Here is a 21,747-nt window from a genome sequence, read left to right as displayed (position 1 = left end):
AGTCCCCATCTCCTCCAGTTACTGCCCTGGTGCAGGGGGATATGTTCCTGTAATTCTCAGTAATGTGAGTGTGTGACGTGTGCTGTCTGCGGTGACACAGGCCAGTATCTGCCAGCACCAAGTCCCCATCTTCCCCATTTACTGTCCTGGTGCAGGGGGGTTATGTTCCTGTAATTCTCAGTAATGAGTGTGTGACGTGTGCTGTCTGCGGTGACACAGGCCAGTATCTGCCAGCACCAAGTCCCCATCTCCTCCAGTTACTGTCCTGGTGCAGGGGGATATGTTCCTGTAATTCTCAGTAATGTGAGTGTGTGACGTGTGCTGTCTGCGGTGACACAGGCCAGTATCTGCCAGCACCAAATCCCCATCTCCTCCAGTTACTGCCCTGGTGCAGGGGGATATGTTCCTGTAATTCTCAGTAATGTGAGTATATGACGTGCTGTCTGCGGTGACACAGGCCAGTATCTGCCAGCACCAAGTCCCCATCTCCTCCAGTTACTGTCCTGGTGCAGGGGGTTATGTTCCTGTAATTCTCAGTAATGTGAGTGTGTGACGTGTGCTGTCTGCGGTGACACAGGCCAGTATCTGCCAGCACCAAGTCCCCATTTCCTCCAGTTACTGCCCTGGTGCAGGGGGATATGTTCCTGTAATTCTCAGTAATGTGAGTGTGTGACGTGTGCTGTGTGCGGTGACACAGGCCAGTATCTGCCAGCACCAAGTCCCCATCTCCCCCATTTACTGTCCTGGTGCAGGGGGGATATGTTCCTATAATTCTCAGTAATGTGAGTGTGTGACCTGTGCTGTCTGCGGTGACACAGGCCAGTATCTGCCAGCACCAAGTCCCCATCTCCTCCAGTTACTGCCCTGGTGCAGGGGGGAAATGTTCCTGTAATTCTCAGTAATGTGAGTGTGTGACGTGTGCTGTCTGCGGTGACACAGGACAGTATCTGCCAGCACCAAGTCCCCATCTCCCCCAGTTACTGCCCTGGTGCAGGGGGGTTATGTTCCTGTAATTCTCAGTAATGTGAGTGTGTGACGTGTGCTGTCTGCGGTGACACAGGACAGTATCTGCCAGCACCAAGTCCCCATCTCCTCCAGTTACTGCCCTGGTGCAGGGGGTTATGTTCCTGTAATTCTCAGTAATGTGAGTGTGTGACGTGTGCTGTGTGCGGTGACACAGGCCAGTATCTGCCAGCACCAAGTCCCCATCTCCTCCAGTTACTGCCCTGGTGCAGGGGGGTTATGTTCCTGTAATTCTCAGTAATGTGAGTGTGTGACGTGTGCTGTCTGCGGTGACACAGGCCAGTATCTGCCAGCACCAAGTCCCCATCTCCTCCAGTTACTGCCCTGGTGCAGGGGGGTTATGTTCCTGTAAGGACTCTGCCATTCTCAGTTTTGTATTTCTCATCTGTAGGAGGAAACTGCAACACTGTTCTTGTGGCAAACGTGTACGGTGAGGCGGCGCAGATTGACGAGACGGTGAGTATCTTGCGGCACAGTCTGGGAGGAGATGACATCACTGAGCAGCAGCCAGCATTGATCTGTGTACATTGTGTATTACACTGGCCTGGGCAGGACGTTGGATAGTGGGCGGCTGTAGATAGAGAACATTATACAGTGTCTGTTTCACATTGTGCCTCACGGACACTTCATGTCGGAGTTGCAGGCTACTGGCCTATAAAATATAACATGTATATGGAAGTAAAACCGGCTAATACATCATGGGTCTGATTCATGTTTGTAAGTAAACACACCAAGCTGCTAAATGCATTTATATTGTTTCTGTGCAGGGTAAATATTGGCTGCTTCTGCATGTACCCCACACATGTTACACAGCTTTAATCTTACACTGCAATTTAGATTTCAGCTTGAACACACCCCACCCAAATCTATATCTCTCTGCACATGTTACATCGGCCCCACCTGCAGGGTAACCATGTTTATGCCCATTTGCTTGCTTTGCTGCTTTACTTACAAACCTGAATTAGGCCCCATGTCCTGAGATTATAAGGCACCAATGAAGAGAGTAGAGGATGCAGAGAAAGATAACTCCATTTATAGGGGTATGGAAAAGCAAACACCACCCAAGTAAGGTTATTGCGCTGGAGAAGAGAAGACTAAGGGGGTATATAATCACTGCAGAAATATAACAGTGGCCCATACACAAAGTTCTGTGGAGACCTGTTCAGTTTTAGCCCCCACAGACAGGATTCTTTGCAGTAAGAGCAGTGGGAGGCTTCCCCCCGGGAGTTAGCAGAGACTGAAGATAAGAGTAGGAAACACTGGACATTTCCTTACAAAACCCACACGTTGTGTAATTACCGCCACTATTGTGCTACACAATATACTGCATTAGTTGGCCAGCACGGGGCAGGAATACGGGCACTGCGGAGATTTTGGCAAGATAACTGCTACACTTAAAGCGACAATAACTTTTAATGCCAAGTCAGGTTGGGTTTGCTTTGGAACTAATTTCTGTTTAAAATCTAGCAGCGATCTGTGTGAAATCGTACCGGCGCCAGCGAATCGCTGCTGTTACATTTACGCCATAGGGTTTCTGTTTTGTGTTATTTGATGAACTGGGGTATAGGAGACTGATCCGCCACCGAGCTGCCCGACGGTGGATACAGCCGACGGGCGACCCGTCGGCAGGTGGGCAGTGACGCAGGGAGTGAAGTTTCTTCACTCCCCCCCGTCACCCGGCTCCATAGAAGTGCAGGCAAATATGGACGAGATCGTCCATATTGGCCTGCATGTACAGCCGACGGGGCACCAGCGATGAACGAGTGCGGAACCGCGCATCATTCATCGCTGGTGCCTCCACACTCCAAGTTATGAACGAGTTCTCATTCATTAATGACCGAGATCGTTCATATCTTTGGGTAATATCTGCCAGTGTGTAAGGCCTATTACAGTGATTAGCCAGATTTAATTACCCGCAAATTACTCAATGTGGGTTAAAACCCCGCTGCCACAAGTTTTTGCTATTCAAGTAAAAAAGACAAGTTAAGCTCCTTGGGTTACGGTTATAGTGGGTAATTCAGACCTGATCGCAGCAGCAAATTTGTTAGCAGTTGGGCAAAACCATGTGCACTGCAGGTGGGGCAGATGTAACATGTGCAGAGAGTTAGATTTGGGTGGGTTATTTTGTTTCTGTGCAGGGTAAATACTGGCTGCTTTATTTTTACACTGCAATTTAGATTTCAGTTTGAACACACCCCACCCAAATCTAACTCTCTCTGCACATGTTATATCTGCCCCACCTGCAGTGCACATGGTTTTGCCCAACTGTTAACAAATTTGCTGCTGCGATCAGGTCTGAATTACCCCCATAGCTGGGACACCATCTTCAGGTAACAATGTATTAGAGATGGGATTTGAATTATGCTGGTTTTCTTTTTGCAATGTAACTTAGTCTTGTTTGTCTTTTTAAGTCACTGCGAGTTTTATAGCTTATGTGTTGTTATTATAACTCATTTATAGCGATTACTAAGCAAAATGTGTTTTTTCTTGTTTTTTTGTTTTTTAGCTGTCAACGCTGCGATTTGCCAGCAGGATGAAATGTATTCCGGCTGCGTCGGCTGTGATTGAGCGCTACGACCCGGTGGTAAGCCGGCTTTAGCTGTCGGTAACTGTGGAATATATCAATGTAACGCTGTTGGGAGATGTCTGTCACCTCTGTCATGCTATTATCCAGTGATGTACCATGCATCCTGATGTCTGGGCCACAGTTACTGTATTACCAGAGGATTGGATGGGCAGGGGAGCTACGGAGGAGAGGAGGGGCTTATTCACAGGCGCTCGCAGCTCCCTCTATTGCCGGTTGTCTGTCTGTGACGTTCTGTAAACGCTGCGACAGACTACTTTCCTGGTGACACCCCCAAGTCTCACCCAGAAAACTGACCATCTCCGTGCGTGCGATAAGCCACCTCCCTGACATTACACCTGCTCCACTGCGTCCGACTGCAGCATCGCAGTCACCTCTCAATAAGGCCTAGAGTGATTATGGGGAAGAGAAGGCAAACAATGGTTCTTTCTGTATTAAATGGTGATCTCTGGAAGATCGGTTACTGGGACCATCATAGAATAATGTAACTAAACTGCTTTTTATGCTTACTTCTAATTATTTACATTAGGCAAAAACTAAGTGAAGATCTACATAAGTCGGGCTGGGGGGCCAGTGAGGCCCCCACTAATGCAGTGTATGAATATAGAACAAGCCGGGCACCCGCACTAGATTCATTAGTTTGTTGTTGCCGGCGTCACATGCTGATTTTCTGATGTAGATGGCGCCATAACGGCTCCGCAGCGCTGTACACAGGAAGAACATACAAACTACCATCAAACAGGACATGAATAAACAAGGTCACAATGTTACAGCTATACGTGATTACAGTCTGTAGATTACATAACTATGTAGAGACGACATAGGGCAGGCCTGGCTAACCTGCGGCTCTCCAGCTGTTGTACAACTACAAGTCCCAGGATGCCCTGTCACAGTTTTGCTATTAGGGAATTCTAAAACTGTGGCAGGGCATGCTGGGATGTGTAGTTTCACAACATCTGAAGAGCCACAGGTTGGCCAGGCCTGACATAGGGGAGAGGGCCCTGTTGCAAGAGCTTACATTCTGTAGGATGTACATAGGACACGTGGTTCATTCCTTTACGTGTAACGGGTGACAGTGCAAATCCTAATTCTCTTTTCCTCTCACAGCGAATGACTAAGAATCTGCAGCGAGAGATTGATCACCTGAGGCGGGAGCTGTCGCTCCGGGACTCCCTGGTAAGGACACCCACAGACAGTCTCTGGGATATAGGGGGTCATTCCGAGTTGTTCGCTAGCTTCATTCGTTGAGGCAGAAAAAGGCACTTCTGCACATGCGTATGCGGCACAATGCACACGCGCAACGTACTATTACAACGAACGATGTCGTTTCACACAGGGTCTAGTGAAGCTTTTCAGTCGCACTGCTGGCCGCAGAGTGATTGACAGGAAGAGGGCGTTTTCAGGGAGTGTTCGAAAAAACGCAGGCGTGCTAGGAAAAACGCAGGCGTGGCTGGCCGAACGCTGGACGTGTTTGTGATGTCAAAACAGGAACTGAACAGTCTGGAGTGATCGCAAGCGCTGAGTAGGTCTGGAGCTACTCTGAAACTGCACAAAAAAACTTTGTAGCCGCTCTGCGATCCTTTCGTTCGCACTTCTGCTAAGCTAAAATACACTCCCAGTGGGCGGCGGCATAGCGTTTGCACGACTGCTAAAAACTGCTAGCGAGCGAACAACTCGGAATGACCACCATAGTCTTTATTATCATGTGATCCTTCATCAGGCGCAGTCTGACCTGCTGCTCCCCTGCGTCAGTACCCCGCAGGCGCCGGATCTCTGGTTTCTCCTTACACTAACCACCCCCCCCATCAGTAAGTGACTGCGCTGTGTGTGACACTTACTCCGCCATCCTCTTCCTCATTTCAGGCCAAGCATGCGCACGTTACGTATGAACCTTTCAGCGCCAACCAGATCGCGGAGATTAACTCACAGGTCCAAAGATACCTGGACGGAACGCTGGAGGAGATTGATGTGAGTACTTGTGGCACTGGCATCTCGTTATAACAACCAGCGAGGGAAGAGCGACACTTCACCCAGACACTTCTGGGTAGAGATATATAAGTTGGCAATCTTCAGCATACATATAGGACAGCCCGCTTCCACCATGTTATCGCCCATCAGTGCAAGGCGTGGGTCAGTGGTGTGTAGGGTTTCGGGGGCACCCTAACCGTAGTCAGCATAAAGTGATCCCTGGACTCATCACTGTATTGTTATTATCATGGGAACGGCCCTGTATAAGAGATGTCTAGATTCCCTTCGTGGAGAGGACCTTTCCCATAATTCACTGGGTTCACGTCACAAAATATTTGGAATAGTAACCTGTGGCGAGCGGAGCTAGACGCAGTGCCCGAAGCGCGCCCGCGAGGGTCCAGTGCAGCTTCAACAATACAAAATAACTTACAACAAACAGAGACTGGAGAAAACAAATAGACGACCATTTCCGCCCTCACTTGATGTCACATCCAGGTCCTTTCCATGAAGAGGAAATAGACACAACCGGGATAAGATGTAAGAGATCCATGTGACCCGAGTCAGAGGTGGCGCAGCTGCAGCGTCTATTGGCGATCGCCCATCTGTGACTATATGCAAATGCCACTACAAGCCCCTCCCTAATGTACCTCCGTGCGTATGACTGTGCAGCGACTGAGGTTCTGTCAGCGCCCGTAGCCGCCAGGTGTAATAGCACCTGGTGTGTCTTTAGATGCCACCATCCATCGCACCACATTGACTTGCAGCAGCCTGTGGCGGATGCAGATTTACCATCAGAGTGCGGCTTCCAGTGTGACCGAGTACGTAACCACTATAGCGACTCACCCATGGCAGTCCCATGACACACCCGTTATATGTGTGTGTGTGTGTGTGTGTGTGTGTGTGTGTGTGTGTGTGTGAGAGCTGTATATGTCATAGTAGCCTTGTGTATTTGTAGTGTGTGTGTGTGTGTGTGTGTGTGTGTGTGTGTGTGTCTGTGTGTGTGTGAGAGAGAGCTGTATATGTCTTAGTAGCCTTGTGTATTTGTAGTGTGTGTGTGTGTGTGTGTGTGTGTGTGTGTGTGTGTGTGTGTGTGTGAGATGTATATGTCATAGTAGCCTTGTGTATTTGTAGTGTGTGTGTGTGTGTGTATGTGTGTGTGTGTGTGTGTGTGTGTGTGTGTGTGAGAGAGAGCTGTATATGTCTTAGTAGCCTTGTGTATTTGTAGTGTGTGTGTGTGTGTGTGTGTGAGCTGTATATGTCATAGTAGCCTTGTGTATTTGTAGTGTGTGTGTGTGTGTGTGTGTGTGTGAGAGAGAGCTGTATATGTCATAGTAGCCTTGTGTATCTGTAGTGTGTGTGTGTGTGTGTGTGTGTGTGTGTGTGTGTGTGAGCTGTATATGTCATAGTAGCCTTGTGTATTTGTAGTGTGTGTGTGTGTGTGTGTGTGAGAGCTGTATATGTCATAGTAGTCTTGTGTGTGTGTGTGTGTGTGTGTGTGTGTGTGTGTGTGTGTGTGTGTGTGTGTGTGTGTGTGGTGTGTGTGTGTCTGTGCTGTGTTCCATATTTACTGATCACTAATTTATCTTTCCCAGATCATAAACCTCAGGCAGATCCAGGAAATCTTCTCCCAGTTTAAGCTGATAGTGAGGTGAGTGGTACGTGTGCCCATGTAATGATACCCAGGTGCAGAGGGGCACACGGCGCTTAGTCCTCCTCTCAGGGGGGGGCGTATTAAGAGCCGAGTGGCCCTGTGTGCTGCCTCCGCCAGGGGCCCCCTACTCTCTAGCAGTCAGCGCAGTCTCTGAGCACGAAGAGCACCAGTGTCTACTGTGTATGCGTAGTAAGACATTTCATACTGCGTATGCGTAGCAATAAACCTGGGCGCCATGCCAGTTTTTCCCGGGATTATTGCTACAGCACGTGCGCAAAATGACCGTTGCATCATTTTCTCTGTGACTTGTACAGCGCCGCCGTCACCTATGGGACGTCGGTAAGATAAATATTGAGAAAATGTGTGCAGGGTGTGCGATCTGCCCCCCCCCCCCCCCCCATATGCACCACACACCCTGCACCCATTATAAATACCCCACCGCCTCCTCTGCCATGTGGATGGAGAGGGAATGACTTACTCCCAAATCCCAACCTTTCCTGGCGACTCCAGCCCAGGTCTACACAAAGCCGCCCAGAGACAGGGCAAGTCTGACGTTCTCACTCCCTCTCCTGATTTTTCAGACCTAAAGCGAGATTACAAAACAGAAAAGAAATGTCTCAATGCTCTGCGTTACCCTTACTGTATGTGGTACCAGCTGCGTGGCAAAGTATACAGAACAGAAACACTTATCTGCAGTAACATTAATATACTGCCCCTCCCCTCAGAATGTAAGCTCTCACCATCAGGGCCCTTCTCCTACTTACACTATCATCTACTCCATTCTGGGTCAAAGCAGAAATGTCTGATGCCTCAACATGTAAAGATGCAGCCGATAAGGAGATAAACAGAATCTGCCCAGAGGCTCCCAGTGATATATATATATATATATATATATTTGTCCATAGCAGCCGGCACTATCTGGAGTTCAAACAACAATAGGTCCCCGTGCCAGTGTAAATCAGCATACACCCCTTCACAAATCACGGCACTGGAGACAGGTTTCAGATGCAATAAAAAGCTTGTAATGTAGGTAGACGCACGTTTCAGAGCTTCCGCTCCGTCCTCAGTACCATACACACAATGGTATGTATATACCATAAACACAACTTGACAATACACACATTTAAATACCTGTGTAGGTCCCGCCGAGCGCCGCCGCCGTCCCCCTGGCTCCCGTTCACCGCCACTGCTCTCACTTCCGCTTCCGCTCCCGACCTCATGTTGCCAGGCAACGCTCAGCTTGCACGTCACCAGCCCCACAGTCTGCAGAGCGGGACGTCACTGATATTGCAGCTCCGGAACTGGTTCCCCCGGGGTCTGCAGCACACGCCTGACAGGGACCTATAACAAAGACAACACATAATACAGACACTAAAAGAGAAAAACATTACATTAAACATACATAATTATCATACCCAGAAGCATCTTCTCACTACTAAATGCGGATCAATACATATATGCATATACTTGTATACCCTATGGCTAAATACCACTAATACTGGGGTACCAACTATAAAGAACAGCACTATTCCCCAATCGATCACCCCCACAAAGAACAATATAACCCCTGCGGGTGGCAGATTTCCTGAACCCCTGGCCCCATCCTGGGCCCTTTGTCCTAAAGGGGCCCCACTTAGGATGGAATTGTCTTCTGACTCTGAAAAGGCGAATTCGCTGTCACTGCTAGAGATTCCACTCTTTTCTCTGACGTCCTAGTGGATGCTGGGATGCTGGGAACTCCGTAAGGACCATGGGGAATAGCGGGCTCCGAAGGAGGCTGGGCACTCTAGAAAGATTTATGACTACCTGGTGTGCACTGGCTCCTCCCACTATGACCCTCCTCCAAGCCTCAGTTAGATTTTGTGCCCGGCCGAGGTTGGATGCACACTAGGGGCTCTCCTGAGCTCTTAGAAAGAAAGTATAGAATTAGGTTTTTTATTTTCAGTGAGACCTGCTGGCAACAGGCTCACTGCAGCGAGGGACTAAGGGGAGAAGAAGCGAACTCGCCTGCTGGCCTATATAGTAAAGGCTTTACTATATAGGCCAGACGGTGCGCAAGCTTAGTGAAAGGATGGCAGCCCATCGGTCAGCCATCAAGTTGACGCTTGAGGGCAAGACAGTGGACCAACCAGTTGCGCGCCACTTTAAACAAGCTGGCCATAAATTAAGCGATCTAAGTTACTTTGGCATTGATCATGTACCACTCACATTGCGGGGAGGTGACAGGGCCAAATGCTTACTGGAAAAGGAATCAAGGTGGATTATGAGGCTAAACACATTCACTCCCTTTGGTCTAAATGATAAGATCAACTGGAATGCTATGTAAATGGGTTGGCAGTGAGTATAGTACTGGATTACTGATGGATTCCATGCCCCTAGTGGAGGACGCACTGGGGTTATATTGTTCTTTGTGGGGGTGATCGATTGGGTAATAGTGCTGTTCTTTATAGTTGGTACCCCAGTATTAGTGGTATTTAGCCATAGGGTATACAAGTATATGCATATATGTATTGATCCGCATTTAGTAGTGAGAAGATGCTTCTGGGTATGATAATTATGTATGTTTAATGTAATGTTTTTCTCTTTTAGTGTCTGTATTATGTGTTGTCTTTGTTATAGGTCCCTGTCAGGCGTGTGCTGCAGACCCCGGGGGAACCAGTTCCGGAGCTGCAATATCAGTGACGTCCCGCTCTGCAGACTGTGGGGCTGGTGACGCGCAAGCTGAGCGTTGCCTGGCAACATGAGGTCGGGAGCGGAAGCGGAAGTGAGAGCAGTGGCGGTGAACGGGAGCCAGGGGGACGGCGGCGGCGCTCGGCGGGACCTACACAGGTATTTAAATGTGTGTATTGTCAAGTTGTGTTTATCTTGTATGGTACTGAGGACGGAGCGGAAGCTCTGAAACGTGCGTCTACCTACATTACAAGCTTTTTATTGCATCTGAAACCTGTCTCCAGTGCCGTGATTTGTGAAGGGGTATATATATAATACAGGATAGCCACCGGCGCTGACTCTAGTGTATATAAATGTGACACCTTACATGCGGGTACATCGTATGATCAGCTCTGTCTGCACTACCTCCTTACCCACTGTACGTGAGCTGTGCGCACAAGACCAGGAGAAGTGGCTGCTACAGCAGTGCAGGGGTGAAAAAAATGTATTTATCATACGTCCTAGAGGATGCCGGGGATGCTTCAAGAACCATGGGGTATAGACGGGAACCGCAGGAGACATGGGCACACTATAAGACTTTGAATGGGTGTGAACTGGCTCCTCCCTCTATGCTCCTCCTCCAGACCTCAGATTCTGTGCCCAGAGAGACTGGACACACACTAGGGGAGCTCTCCTGAGTTTCTCAGAAAAAGACTTTTATTAGGTTTATTATTTTCTGGGAGACCTGCTGGCTACAGGTTCTCTGCATCGTGGGAGTGAGGGGAGAGAATCAGACCTACTTCTCTGAGTTCAAGGGCTCTTCTTCTTAGGCTACTGGACACCATTAGCTCCAGAGAGTTCAATCACTTGGTGCGCCTAGCTGCTTGTTCCCGGAGCCGCTCCGTCACCCCCCTCACAGAGCCAGAAGACAGAAGCCGGGTGAGTATGAGAAGATCAGAAGACTTCAGTGACAGCAGAAGACGGCGTTTGAGGTACTGCGCAGCGGCCACGCTGCCCGCCATACTCCCACACATAACACGGCACTGCAGGGGGGGGGGGGGGGGGCGCCCTGGGCAGCATGAACACCTCAAACAGCACTGGTATAAGTAAAAACTAGTTAAGGGACCCCCGCCAGTATAAATATAAATTTAAGCGGGACTGAAGCGCGCCATGTAGTGGGCGGGGCTTAGCCCACACAGCTCTGACCAGCGCCATTTTCTCTTCACAGAAGCTGCAGAGACGCTGGCCCTGACCTCCACACTGCTGTACAAGTAACAGGGTGCAAAACGGGGGGGCACAAGTGATTTGGTGCAAATTGATTTATATATAAAGCGCTAACAGGTCTGTGCAGTCTTTTTACTGACTTCAGTACTGGAATAGGCGCTGGGTGTGAGCTGGCAGAACTCCCTCTGTATCTCACTTACAGTCTTTGTTGTGGGTCTGTCTCCTATAGCCCCAGTGTGGTTGTAGGTGTCAGTACGTGTGTGTCGACATGTCTGAGGCTGAGTGCTCTTCCCAGGAGGAGGCTGGAGTGGGGACAGAGAGTACTGTGAGAGTGACCATGTCGGCACCGCCGGCGGATGATTGGGTGAATATGTTGAGTGTTTTAAATGCAAATGTGACTAAGTTGACTAAGAAATTTGATAAATCTGAGTCTAAGAACCAGACATGGAGGAAATCCATGGAGGATGCTTTGTCACAGACCCAGACCCTTTCGGGGTTGCAGAAACGTGCATTTACCCAGATAGCAGATACAGATACCGCCACGGACTCTGATTCCAGTGTCGACTATAGTGATGCCAGATTACATCCAAAGCTGGCTAAAAGTATTCAGTACATGATTGTGGCGATAAAAGACGTGTTACGTATCACTGAGGACCCTGCTGTCCCTGATACTAGAGTCTGTATGTATAAAGGAAAGAAACCTGAGGTAACGTTTCCTCCCTCTCATGAACTGAACGCACTTTTTGAAAAGGCTTGGGAAAATCCTGACAAGAAGATACAGGTTCCCAAAAGAATTCCAGTGGCATATCTGTTCCCCTCTGGGGACAGGGAAAGGTGGGATTCATCCCCCACGGTAGACAAAGCTTTATCGCGTCTATCCAAGAAGGTGGCACTTCCGCCTCCTGACACGGCTGCCCTTAAGGATCCTGCGGATCGTAAGCAGGAAAATACACTAAAATCCATTTATGTCACTACAGGGTCGCTACTCAGACCTGCAGTTGCTTCGGCATGGGTGAGTAGCGCTATTGAAAGGTGGGCAGATAACTTGTCATCTGAGGTAGATTCCCTAGACAGGGATAGCGTGCTTTTGACTCTGGGTCACATCAGGGACGCTGCAGCATATTTAAAGGAAGCTGTAAGGGATATTGGCCTTTTGGGATCAAGGGCCAATGCCATGGCAGTCTCAGCTAGGAGAGCATTGTGGATTCATCAATGGAATGCTGATGCTGATTCTAAGAAGGCTATGGAGTCTCTACCGTTTAACGGTAAGGTCTTGTTTGGTGACGGCCTCACTGACCTGGTGTCTACGGCTACCGCGGGTAAGTCTTCATTTTTACCTTATGTCCCTGCACAGCAGAAGAAATCGCCTCACTATCAGATGCAGTCCTTTCGGCCCAATAAATTCAAGAAAGGACGAGGGTCCTCCTTCCTTGCTGCAAGGGGAAGAGGAAAAAGGTCACAGGCTGTGGCAAGTTCCCAAGAGCAGAAGTCCTCTCCGGCTTCTACCAAATCCACCGGATGACGCTGGGGCTCCCCTGCGGGAGTCCGCACCGGTGGGGGCACGTCTCCAACTCTTCAGTCAGGTCTGGGTGCACTCGGACCTGGATCCTTGGATAGTAGACATAGTAACCATGGGGTACAAGTTAGAGTTTCAAGACGTGCCCCCTCACCGATTTTTCAAATCGGCCTTGCCAGTTTCTCTTATAGAAAGGGAGGTAGTAAGCACTGCGATACTAAAGTTGTGTCAAAATCAAGTAATTGTCACGGTACCCCCGTCACAGCAGGGGGAAGGTTTTTATTCGAATCTGTTCGTGGTCCCGAAGCCGGATGGCTCAGTCAGACCGATTCTGAACCTAAAATCCTTCAATTTCTTTCTAAAAAAAAATTCAAATTCAAGATGGAATCTCTCCGAGCAGTGATCTCCAGTCTGGAGGAGGGGGGATTTTATGGTGTCGCCCGACATAATGGATGCCTACTTACATGTCCCCATATATCCTCCACATCAGGCTTACCTGAGGTTTGCTGTGCAGGATTGTCATTACCAGTTTCAGACGTTGCCGTTTGGTCTGTCCTCGGCTCCGAGGATTTTCACCAAAGTAATGGCGGAAATGATGGTTCTCCTGCGCAAGCAGGGAATCACAATTATTTCGTACTTGGACGATCTCCTCATAAAGGGCGAGATCCAAGGAGCAATTACTGAAAAATGTTGCCCTTTCACTGACGATTCTGCAACAACATGGTTGGCTCCTAAACTTGCCAAAATCACAGTTGGTTCCGACGACACGGCTGTCGTTCCTGGGTATGATTCTGGATACAGAATTACAGAGTTTTTCTTCCAGTGGAAAAAGCTCTGGAAATACAGAACATGGTAAAACAGATTCTCAAGCCAGCAAAGGTGTCAGTTCTTCAATGCACTCGGTTGCTGGGGAAGATGGTGGCGGCCTACGAGGCCATTCCGTATGGCAGGTTCCATGCTAGGGTGTTTCAGTGGGACCTGTTGGACCAGTGGTCCGGGTCTCACCTGGACATGCACCGGAAAATAATTCTATCTTCCAGGACCAGAATCTCCCTTCTGTGGTGGCTGCACAGTTCTCACCTTCTGGAGGGACGCAGGTTCAGGATTCAGGACTGGATCCTGGTGACCACAGATGCAAGCCTCCGAGGCTGGGGAGCAGTCAAACAGGGAAGAAACTTTCAGGGAAAGTGGTCAAGCCTGGAAGCTTGTCTACACATAAACATTCTGGAATTAAGGGCCATTTACAACGGCATCCTGCAAGCAGAACATCTTCTTCGAGGTCTGCCTGTCTTGATTCAGTCAGACAACGTGACAGCAGTGGCGTACGTAAACCGCCAGGGTGGAACAAGGAGCAGAGCGGCGATGGCCGAGGCCACGAAGATTCTTTGCTGGGCGGAAAGACATGCCAGCGCTCTGTCAGCAGTCTTCATTCCAGGAGTGGACAACTGGGAAGCAGACTTCCTCAGCAGACACGATCTCCATCCTGGAGAGTGGGGTCTTCATCAAGAGGTCTTTGCAGAAGTGACAAGTCGTTGGGGAGTTCCTCAAGTAGACATGATGGCGTCCCGCCTCAACAAGAAACTTCAGAGATATTGTTCCAGGTCAAGGGACCCTCAAGCGGTAGCAGTGGATGCCCTAGTGACACCGTGGGTGTTTCCATCGGTATATGTGTTTCCTCCACTTCCACTCATTCCAAAGGTGATAAAAATTATAAGAAGAACAAGGGTTCAGGCGATACTCATTGTTCCGGATTGGCCAAGAAGGGCCTGGTATCCAGATCTTCAGGAGTTGCTCATAGAAGATCCCTGGCCTCTTCCTCTTCGGGAGGACCTGTTACAACAGGGGCCGTGCGTGTATCAGGACTTACCGCGGCTGCGTTTGACGGCGTGGCGGCTGAACGCCAAATCCTAGCCCGAAAGGGTATTCCCAGTGAAGTCATTCCCACACTTCTTCAGGCTAGAAAAAAGAAGTAACGGCGAAGCATTACCACCGTATTTGGAGAAAATGTGTCTTGGTGTGAATCCAAGAAGGCTCCTACGGAAGAATTTCACCTGGGGCGTTTGCTCCATTTTCTACAAGCAGGTGTGGATGCAGGCCTAAAGTTAGGCTGTATTAAAGTACAGATTTCGGCCTTGTCGATCTTTTTTCAGAAAGAATTGGCCTCCCTTCCAGAAGTTCAGACCTTCGTGAAAGGCGTGCTGCACATCCAACCTCCATTTGTGGCGCCGTGGGATCTTAATGTGGTGTTGCAATTCTTGCAATCACATTGGTTTGAACCTTTACGTAAGTTTGAGCTAAAATTCCTTACTTGGAAAGTGGTCATGTTGTTGGCCTTGGCATCCGCAAGGCGAGTGTCTGAGTTGGCGGTTTTGTCTCACAAAAGCCCCTATTTAATTTTCCATGCTGATAGAGCGGAGTTGAGAACTCGTCAGCAATTTCTACCGAAAGTGGTTTCATCATTTCACGTGAACCAGCCTATTGTGGTGCCGGTGGCTACTGACGCCTTGGCGGATTCAGAGTCTCTCGATGTGGTCAGAGCGGCTCAGATTAGGAAAACAGTGGCTCTGTTTGTCCTGTGGGCTCCCAACAAGATTGGGGCTCCTGCTTCCAAGCAGGCTATTGCACGCTGGATCTGTAATACGATTCAGCAGGCTCATTCTACGGCAGGATTGCCGTTACCGAAATCGGTGAAAGCCCATTCTACCAGAAAGGTGGGCTCTTCCTGGGCGGCTGCCCGAGGGGTCTCGGCATTACAGCTTTGCCGAGCTGCTACTTGGTCAGGTTCAAACACCTTTGCGAAGTTTTATACCCTGGCTGAGGAGGACCTCTTGTTTGGTCAATCGGTGCTGCAGAGTCATCCGCACTCTCCCGCCCGTTCTAGAGCTTTGGTATTGACCCCATGGTCCTTTTGGAGTCCCCAGCATCCTCTAGGACGTATGAGAAAAGTTTAATACCTACCGGTAAATCCTTTTCTCTTAGTCCGTAGAGGATGCTGGGCGCCCGTCCCAGTGCGTACTGTATCTGCAGTCATTGGTTATGGTTACACTCATGTTGTGTTTCTTTTCAGTCAGTCTGTGGCTGACGTTATTCATGCCGTGGCATGCGGTATGCTATTATTGGTCGTGTTTACACACAGGTTGTGTTACATTTTCGGTCAGCATATTGCTATATATTTTTCATGCTGTCGGCTGGTGTTCTATTGAATGCCACGTTCTGCGGTATGTTCGAGGTGTGAGCTGGTATGACACTCACCGTGTTTAAACAATAAATTCTTTCCTCGAAATGTCCGTCTTCCTGGGCACAGTTCTCTAACTGGAGTCTGGAGGAGGGGCATAGAGGGAGGAGCCAGTTCACACCCATTCAAAGTCTTATAGTGTGCCCATGTCTCCTGCGGATCCCGTCTATACCCCATGGTTCTTGAAGCATCCCCAGCATCCTCTACGGACTAGGAGAAAAGGATTTACCGGTAGGTATTAAAATCCTATTTTTATTGGAAATGATACAGTATATAAACTACAGATGTGTCTGGGAACGCAGCAGTTTCTATAACAGACAGGGACTCATTTAATAAAACACATTTAACTTGGCTGGTGGCACTTAAAAGTCAGATAAATACAAACACAAAGGGGGGAATTCAAATGTTATAGCCCCGATCTCCCGTCTCAGGGAGCGATATACAAATTATGTCCCCTATCGCGCTGATTACACCCTATCGCGCTGATTACACTCATAAACCCGACTAAACTAATGGGTGCGGTTGGTAAAAGTGCCGTTTGGGTCCCCAAACAGATCACTTTTTACGCATTTTAGCTCAACACCCCCAGCAGGTGCAAGCTGAATTGTAGACGCCAGCACTCGACTGCGCCCGAACAGAGTTACATTAGAATAGCGCCATTCAACGCCATCTAGTGGCTGCCGACGGGAATAAGATTTGAATTCTGTCCTTAAAGTTGTGAATCAATTAAAAGAATAAATAAAACCTAAAATAATAAAAATAGAAAGAGTCTCACTTACTTGTAATATTGCAACGTTTCACAGCTCAACCTCTTCCTCAGGACGTCTGCTCCGTACTCCTTACAGCGCTCCTAGCTGCCCTGCAGCTTATGTCGGTGCCATACCCCCTGATGTAGCAATGTTCATATGCCATGCAATAATAATAATAATTTTATTTATATAGCGCTTTACAGACATTAACATTAGTACATACCTGTAGTACGAGGATTTAGTATTACAGTATTTAAAAGAACCACAAAGAAATAATAACACCTCCTGGCGAGCGCAGTGTGCATACTGCAGGGGTTGGTGCAGACATTTTGGGTAATAACTTGCAGGGGTTATATATTCCACCCACAAAGGGCACCAGGCATGGCAGCCATGTTGGACACACTGCGTAGGATTGCCCTGGGTGGAATAGGTTCCCCGTAGAAGAGAGGATACAAAATGAGTGGTTAGAGCGACCTAACACTCAGAGTAGGGTCCCAACATAACCGTCTGCTCCATGTATTTTCCATCCCATCCACGAACACACCAGACGAGGCAGCCATTTTGGACGCACTACTCAGGTTACACTGTGTGAGATAAGCCATACACAGCCCCAAGGATATATGGGAAAACTGACGTGTGTGTGATAATATAATATACCCTGTATAATCCACATCCCGCCACAGGGGAGCCATCCGAGGTAGCCATCTTGGGCGCACTGTGTAGTCTCTGTTTTCTTGTTCTGCTCATATGTTTATGTACTTTATTAGACGCTGCAGATGCCTTGTGGCGCCATATAAATAAAGGACAACAATACTACTACTACTACTACTACTACTAATAATAATAATACAGTTATTAATGTAAGAACATTTTATGTGCTATTTATTTAATAGGCGACAATAATAGCACACAGTGCCCCTGTCAGGTGAGAGGAGGAATTACACCCTTCGCCCTGGTATACTGACTGTTACATGAAGCATCTTATAACAGAGCAGGGGCGTATTAAGGGGGTAATTCAGACCTGACCGCTGCTGAGCGTTTCCGCACAGAGGGCGATCAGATCTGAACTGCGCGTGCGTATGCACCACAATGCGCAGGCGCGACGGACCACAGCAATGGGAAACGCCGTCAGCGATGGGATTGTGCGAAGGATCCATTTGCACGGGTGTTCGCAAGAAGATTGACAGGAAGAGGGGGTTTGTGGGTGGTAACTGACCGTTTTCTGGGAGTGTCTGGGAAAACGCAGGCGTGTCCAGGCGTTTGCAGGGCGGGTGTCTGACGTCAAATCTGGCACCAAAAAGACTGAAGTGATCGCAGCGGCTGAGTAAGTCCTGAGCTACTCAAACTGCACAAAATGTTTTTGCACAGCTCGGCTGCACAGGCGTTCGCACACTTGCACAGCTAAAATACACTCCCCCTGTAGGCGGCGACTATCTGATCGCAGGGCTGCAAAAATCACCTGCTAGCGATCAGGTCTGAATTACCCCCTAAGAAAGTAGGGGGACCCATGTGCAGTGTCCAACCAGGGACCCCTCCTCTCCTGCGCCAGCAGCTGGGCACTAATAAACTCTAGTTCTGCAAGAGTCTATTGTGCATGTGCAGGGCTCTGGGGGAAAAAATCGCACGGTGGCCATTTTCCCGGTGATTCCCTCCTACTGCTCATGTGGAAAACTCCAGGAAAATGGTCGCCCTGATTAGCGGCACTGAACTCCAGAGAGGTGAGCACTGAGCATAGGTGCAGGGTGTGCGGTGTGAGCTCCCCCGGAACCTGAGGGGCCCGCGTGCACCATACACACCACCCATTATGGAGACGCCGCTGCAGCACTGGTATTACTCTCATTTCTCTAACGTCCTAAGTGGATGCTGGGGACTCCGTAAGGACCATGGGGAATAGCGGCTCCGCAGGAGACTGGGCACAAAAGTAAAGCTTTAGAACTACCTGGTGTGCACTGGCTCCTCCCCCTATGACCCTCCTCCAAGCCTCAGTTAGATTTTTGTGCCCGAACGAGAAGGGTGCACACTAGGTGGCTCTCCTGAGCTGCTTAGTGAAAAGTTTTAGGTTTTTTATTTTCAGTGAGACCTGCTGGCAACAGGCTCACTGCATCGAGGGACTAAGGGGAGAAGAAGCGAACTCACCTGCGTGCAGAGTGGATTGGGCTTCTTAGGCTACTGGACATTAGCTCCAGAGGGACGATCACAGGCCCAGCCATGGATGGGTCCCAGAGCCGCGCCGCCGGTCCCCTTACAGAGCCAGAAGACAGAAGAGGTCCGGAAAATTGGCGGCAGAAGACGTCCTGTCTTCAACAAGGTAGCACACAGCACTGCAGCTGTGCGCCATTGCTCTCAGCACACTTCACACTCCGGTCACTGAGGGTGCAGGGCGCTGGGGGGGGGGCGCGCCCTGAGACGCAATAAAAACACCTTGGATGGCAAAAAATGCATCACATATAGCTCCTGGGCTATATGGATGAATTTAACCCCTGCCAGAATACATAGAAAAACGGGAGATAAGGCCGCCGAGAAGGGGGCGGAGCCTATCTCCTCAGCACACTGGCGCCATTTTCCCTCACAGCTCCGTTGGAGGGAAGCTCCCTGGCTCTCCCCTGCAGTCACTACACTACAGAAAGGGTTAAAAAAGAGAGGGGGGGCACTAATTACGCGCAGTATTAAAGATACAGCAGCTATAAGGGGAAAAACACTTATATAAGGTTATCCCTGTATATATATGGCGCTCTGGTGTGTGCCGGCAAACTCTCCCTCTGTCTCCCCAAAGGGCTAGTGGGGTCCTGTCCTCTATCAGAGCATTCACTGTGTGTGTGCTGTATGTCGGTACGTTTGTGTCGACATGTATGAGGAGAAAACTTATGTGGAGACGGAGCAGATTGCCTGTAATAGTGATGTCACCCCCTAGGGGGTCGACACCTGAGTGGATGAACTGTTGGAAGGAATTACGTAACAGTGTCAGCTCTGTATAAAAGACAGTGGTTGACATGAGACAGCCGGCTACTCAGCTTGTGCCTGTCCAGACGTCTCATAGGCCGTCAGGGGCTCTAAAGCGCCCGTTACCTCAGATGGCAGATATAGACGCCGACACGGATACTGACTCCAGTGTCGACGGTGAAGAGACAAATGTGACTTCCAGTAGGGCCACACGTTACATGATTGAGGCAATGAAAAATGTTTTACACATTTCTGATAATACGAGTACCACCAAAAAAAGGTATTATGTTTGGTGAGGAAAAACTACCTGTAGTTTTCCTGAATCTGAGAAATTAAATGAGGTGTGTGATGATGCGTGGTTTTCCCCCGATAACAACTGATAATTTCAAAAATGTTATTGGCATTATATCCTTTCCCGCCAGAGGTCAGGGTGCGTTGGGAAACACCCCCTAGGGTGGATAAAGCGCTCACACGCTTGTAAGAACAAGGGCTCTACCCTCTCCTGAGATGGCCGCCCTTAAGGATCCTGCTGATAGAAAGCAGGAGGGCATCCTAAAAGGTATTTACACACATACTGGTGTTATACTGCGACCAGCAATCGCCTCAGCCTGGATGTGCAGTGCTGGGTTGGCGTGGTCGGATTCCCTGACTGAAAATATTGATACCCTAGATAGGGACAGTATATTATTGCCTATAGAGCATTTAAAAGATGCATTTCTATATATGCGTGATGCACAGCGGAATATTTGCCGACTGGCATCAAGTCTAAGTGCGTTGTCCATTTCTACCAGTAGAGGGTTATGGACACGACAGTGGTCAGGTGATGCGGATTCCAAACGGCATTTGGAAGTATTGCCTTATTAAGGGGAGGAGTTATTTGGGGTCGGTCTTTCAGACCTGGTGGCCACGGCAACAGCTGGGAAATCCACGTTTGTACCCCAGGTCGCCTCTCAACATGAGAAGACGCCGTATTATCAGGCGCAGTCTTTTCGTGGGCAAGCGGGCAAAAGGTTCCTCATTTCTGCCCCGTGACAGAGGGAGAGGAAAAAGGCTGCAGGAATCAGCCAGTTCCCAGGAACAGAAACCCTCTCCCGCCTCTGCCAAGCCCTCAGTATGACGCTGGGGCTTTACAAGCAGAATCAGGCACGGTGGGGCCCTCAATGAATTTCAGCGCGCAGTGGGCTCACTCGCAAGTAGACCCCTGGATCCTTCAGGTGATATCTCAGGGGTACAAATTGGAATTCGAGACGTCTCCCCATCGCCGTTTCCTAAAGTCGGCTTTACCAATGTCTCCTTCTGACAGGGAGACAGTTTTGGAAGCCATTCACAAGCTGTATTCCCAGCAGGTGATAATCAAGGTACCCCTCCTGCAACAGGGAACGGGGTATTATTCCACACTGTTGTGGTACCGAAGCCGGACGGCTCGGTGAGACCGATTCTAAATCTAAAATCTTTGAACACTTACATACAGAGGTTCAAATTCAAGATTGAGTCACTCAGAGCAGTGATTGCGAACCTGGAAGAAGAGGACTACATGATGTCTCGGGACATCAAGGATGCTTACCTTCATGTCCCAATTTACCCTTCTCACCGAGGGTACCACAGGTTTATGGTACAGAACTGTCACTATCAGTTTCAGACGCTGCCGTATGGATGGTCCACGGCACCCCGGGTCTTTACCAAGGTAATGGCCGAAATGATGATACTCCTTCGAAGGAAGGGAATTTTAGTTATCCCTTACTTGGACGATTCCCTGATAAGGGTAAGATCCAGGGAACAGTTGGAGGTCGGTGTAGCACTATCTCAGGTAGTGTTGCGGCAGCACGATTGGATTCTCAATATTCCAAAATCGCAGCTGATTCCGACGACTCGTCTTCTGTTCTTAGGGATGATCCTGGACACAGTTCAGAAAAAGGTGTTTCTCCCGGAGGAGAAAGTCAGGGAGTTATCCGAGCTAGTCGGGAACCTCCTATAACCGAGCCAAGTCTCAGTACATCAATGAGATGGTTCTGGAAAAAATGGAGGCTTCCTATGAAGCAATCCCATGCGGCAGATTCCACGCAAGAACTTTCCAGTGGGACCTGCTGGACAAATGGTCTGGGTCGCATCTTCAGATGCATCAGCGGATAACCCTGTCACCAAGCACAAGGGTGTCTCTCCTGTGGTGGTTGCAGAGTGCTCATTTTCTAGAGGGCCGCACATTCAGGA

At 49.1% G+C, this 21,747-nt stretch overlaps 1 protein-coding gene across 4 annotated transcripts in view; it reads left to right on the top strand.

Moving 5' to 3' along the window:
* Positions 1–21,747, top strand: part of KIF9 (kinesin family member 9) — a 167,308-nt gene that overhangs the window by 77,171 nt on the left and 68,390 nt on the right. For all 4 annotated transcript variants that reach the window (XM_063924612.1, XM_063924610.1, XM_063924611.1 and 1 more), the window contains 5 exons: positions 1,415–1,479; positions 3,530–3,607; positions 4,715–4,783; positions 5,471–5,575; positions 7,168–7,223. In XM_063924612.1, coding sequence (XP_063780682.1) covers positions 1,415–1,479; positions 3,530–3,607; positions 4,715–4,783; positions 5,471–5,575; positions 7,168–7,223 — 373 coding nt within the window. The remainder of the gene's footprint in view (positions 1–1,414; positions 1,480–3,529; positions 3,608–4,714; positions 4,784–5,470; positions 5,576–7,167; positions 7,224–21,747) is intronic.

Source organism: Pseudophryne corroboree, chromosome 5 (assembly GCF_028390025.1).
Source record: "Pseudophryne corroboree isolate aPseCor3 chromosome 5, aPseCor3.hap2, whole genome shotgun sequence".
Taxonomy (NCBI): Eukaryota; Metazoa; Chordata; class Amphibia; order Anura; family Myobatrachidae; genus Pseudophryne; species Pseudophryne corroboree.
The sequence above is the reverse complement of the archived record's forward strand: the minus strand, read 5'-3'. Positions and strand labels throughout refer to the sequence as shown.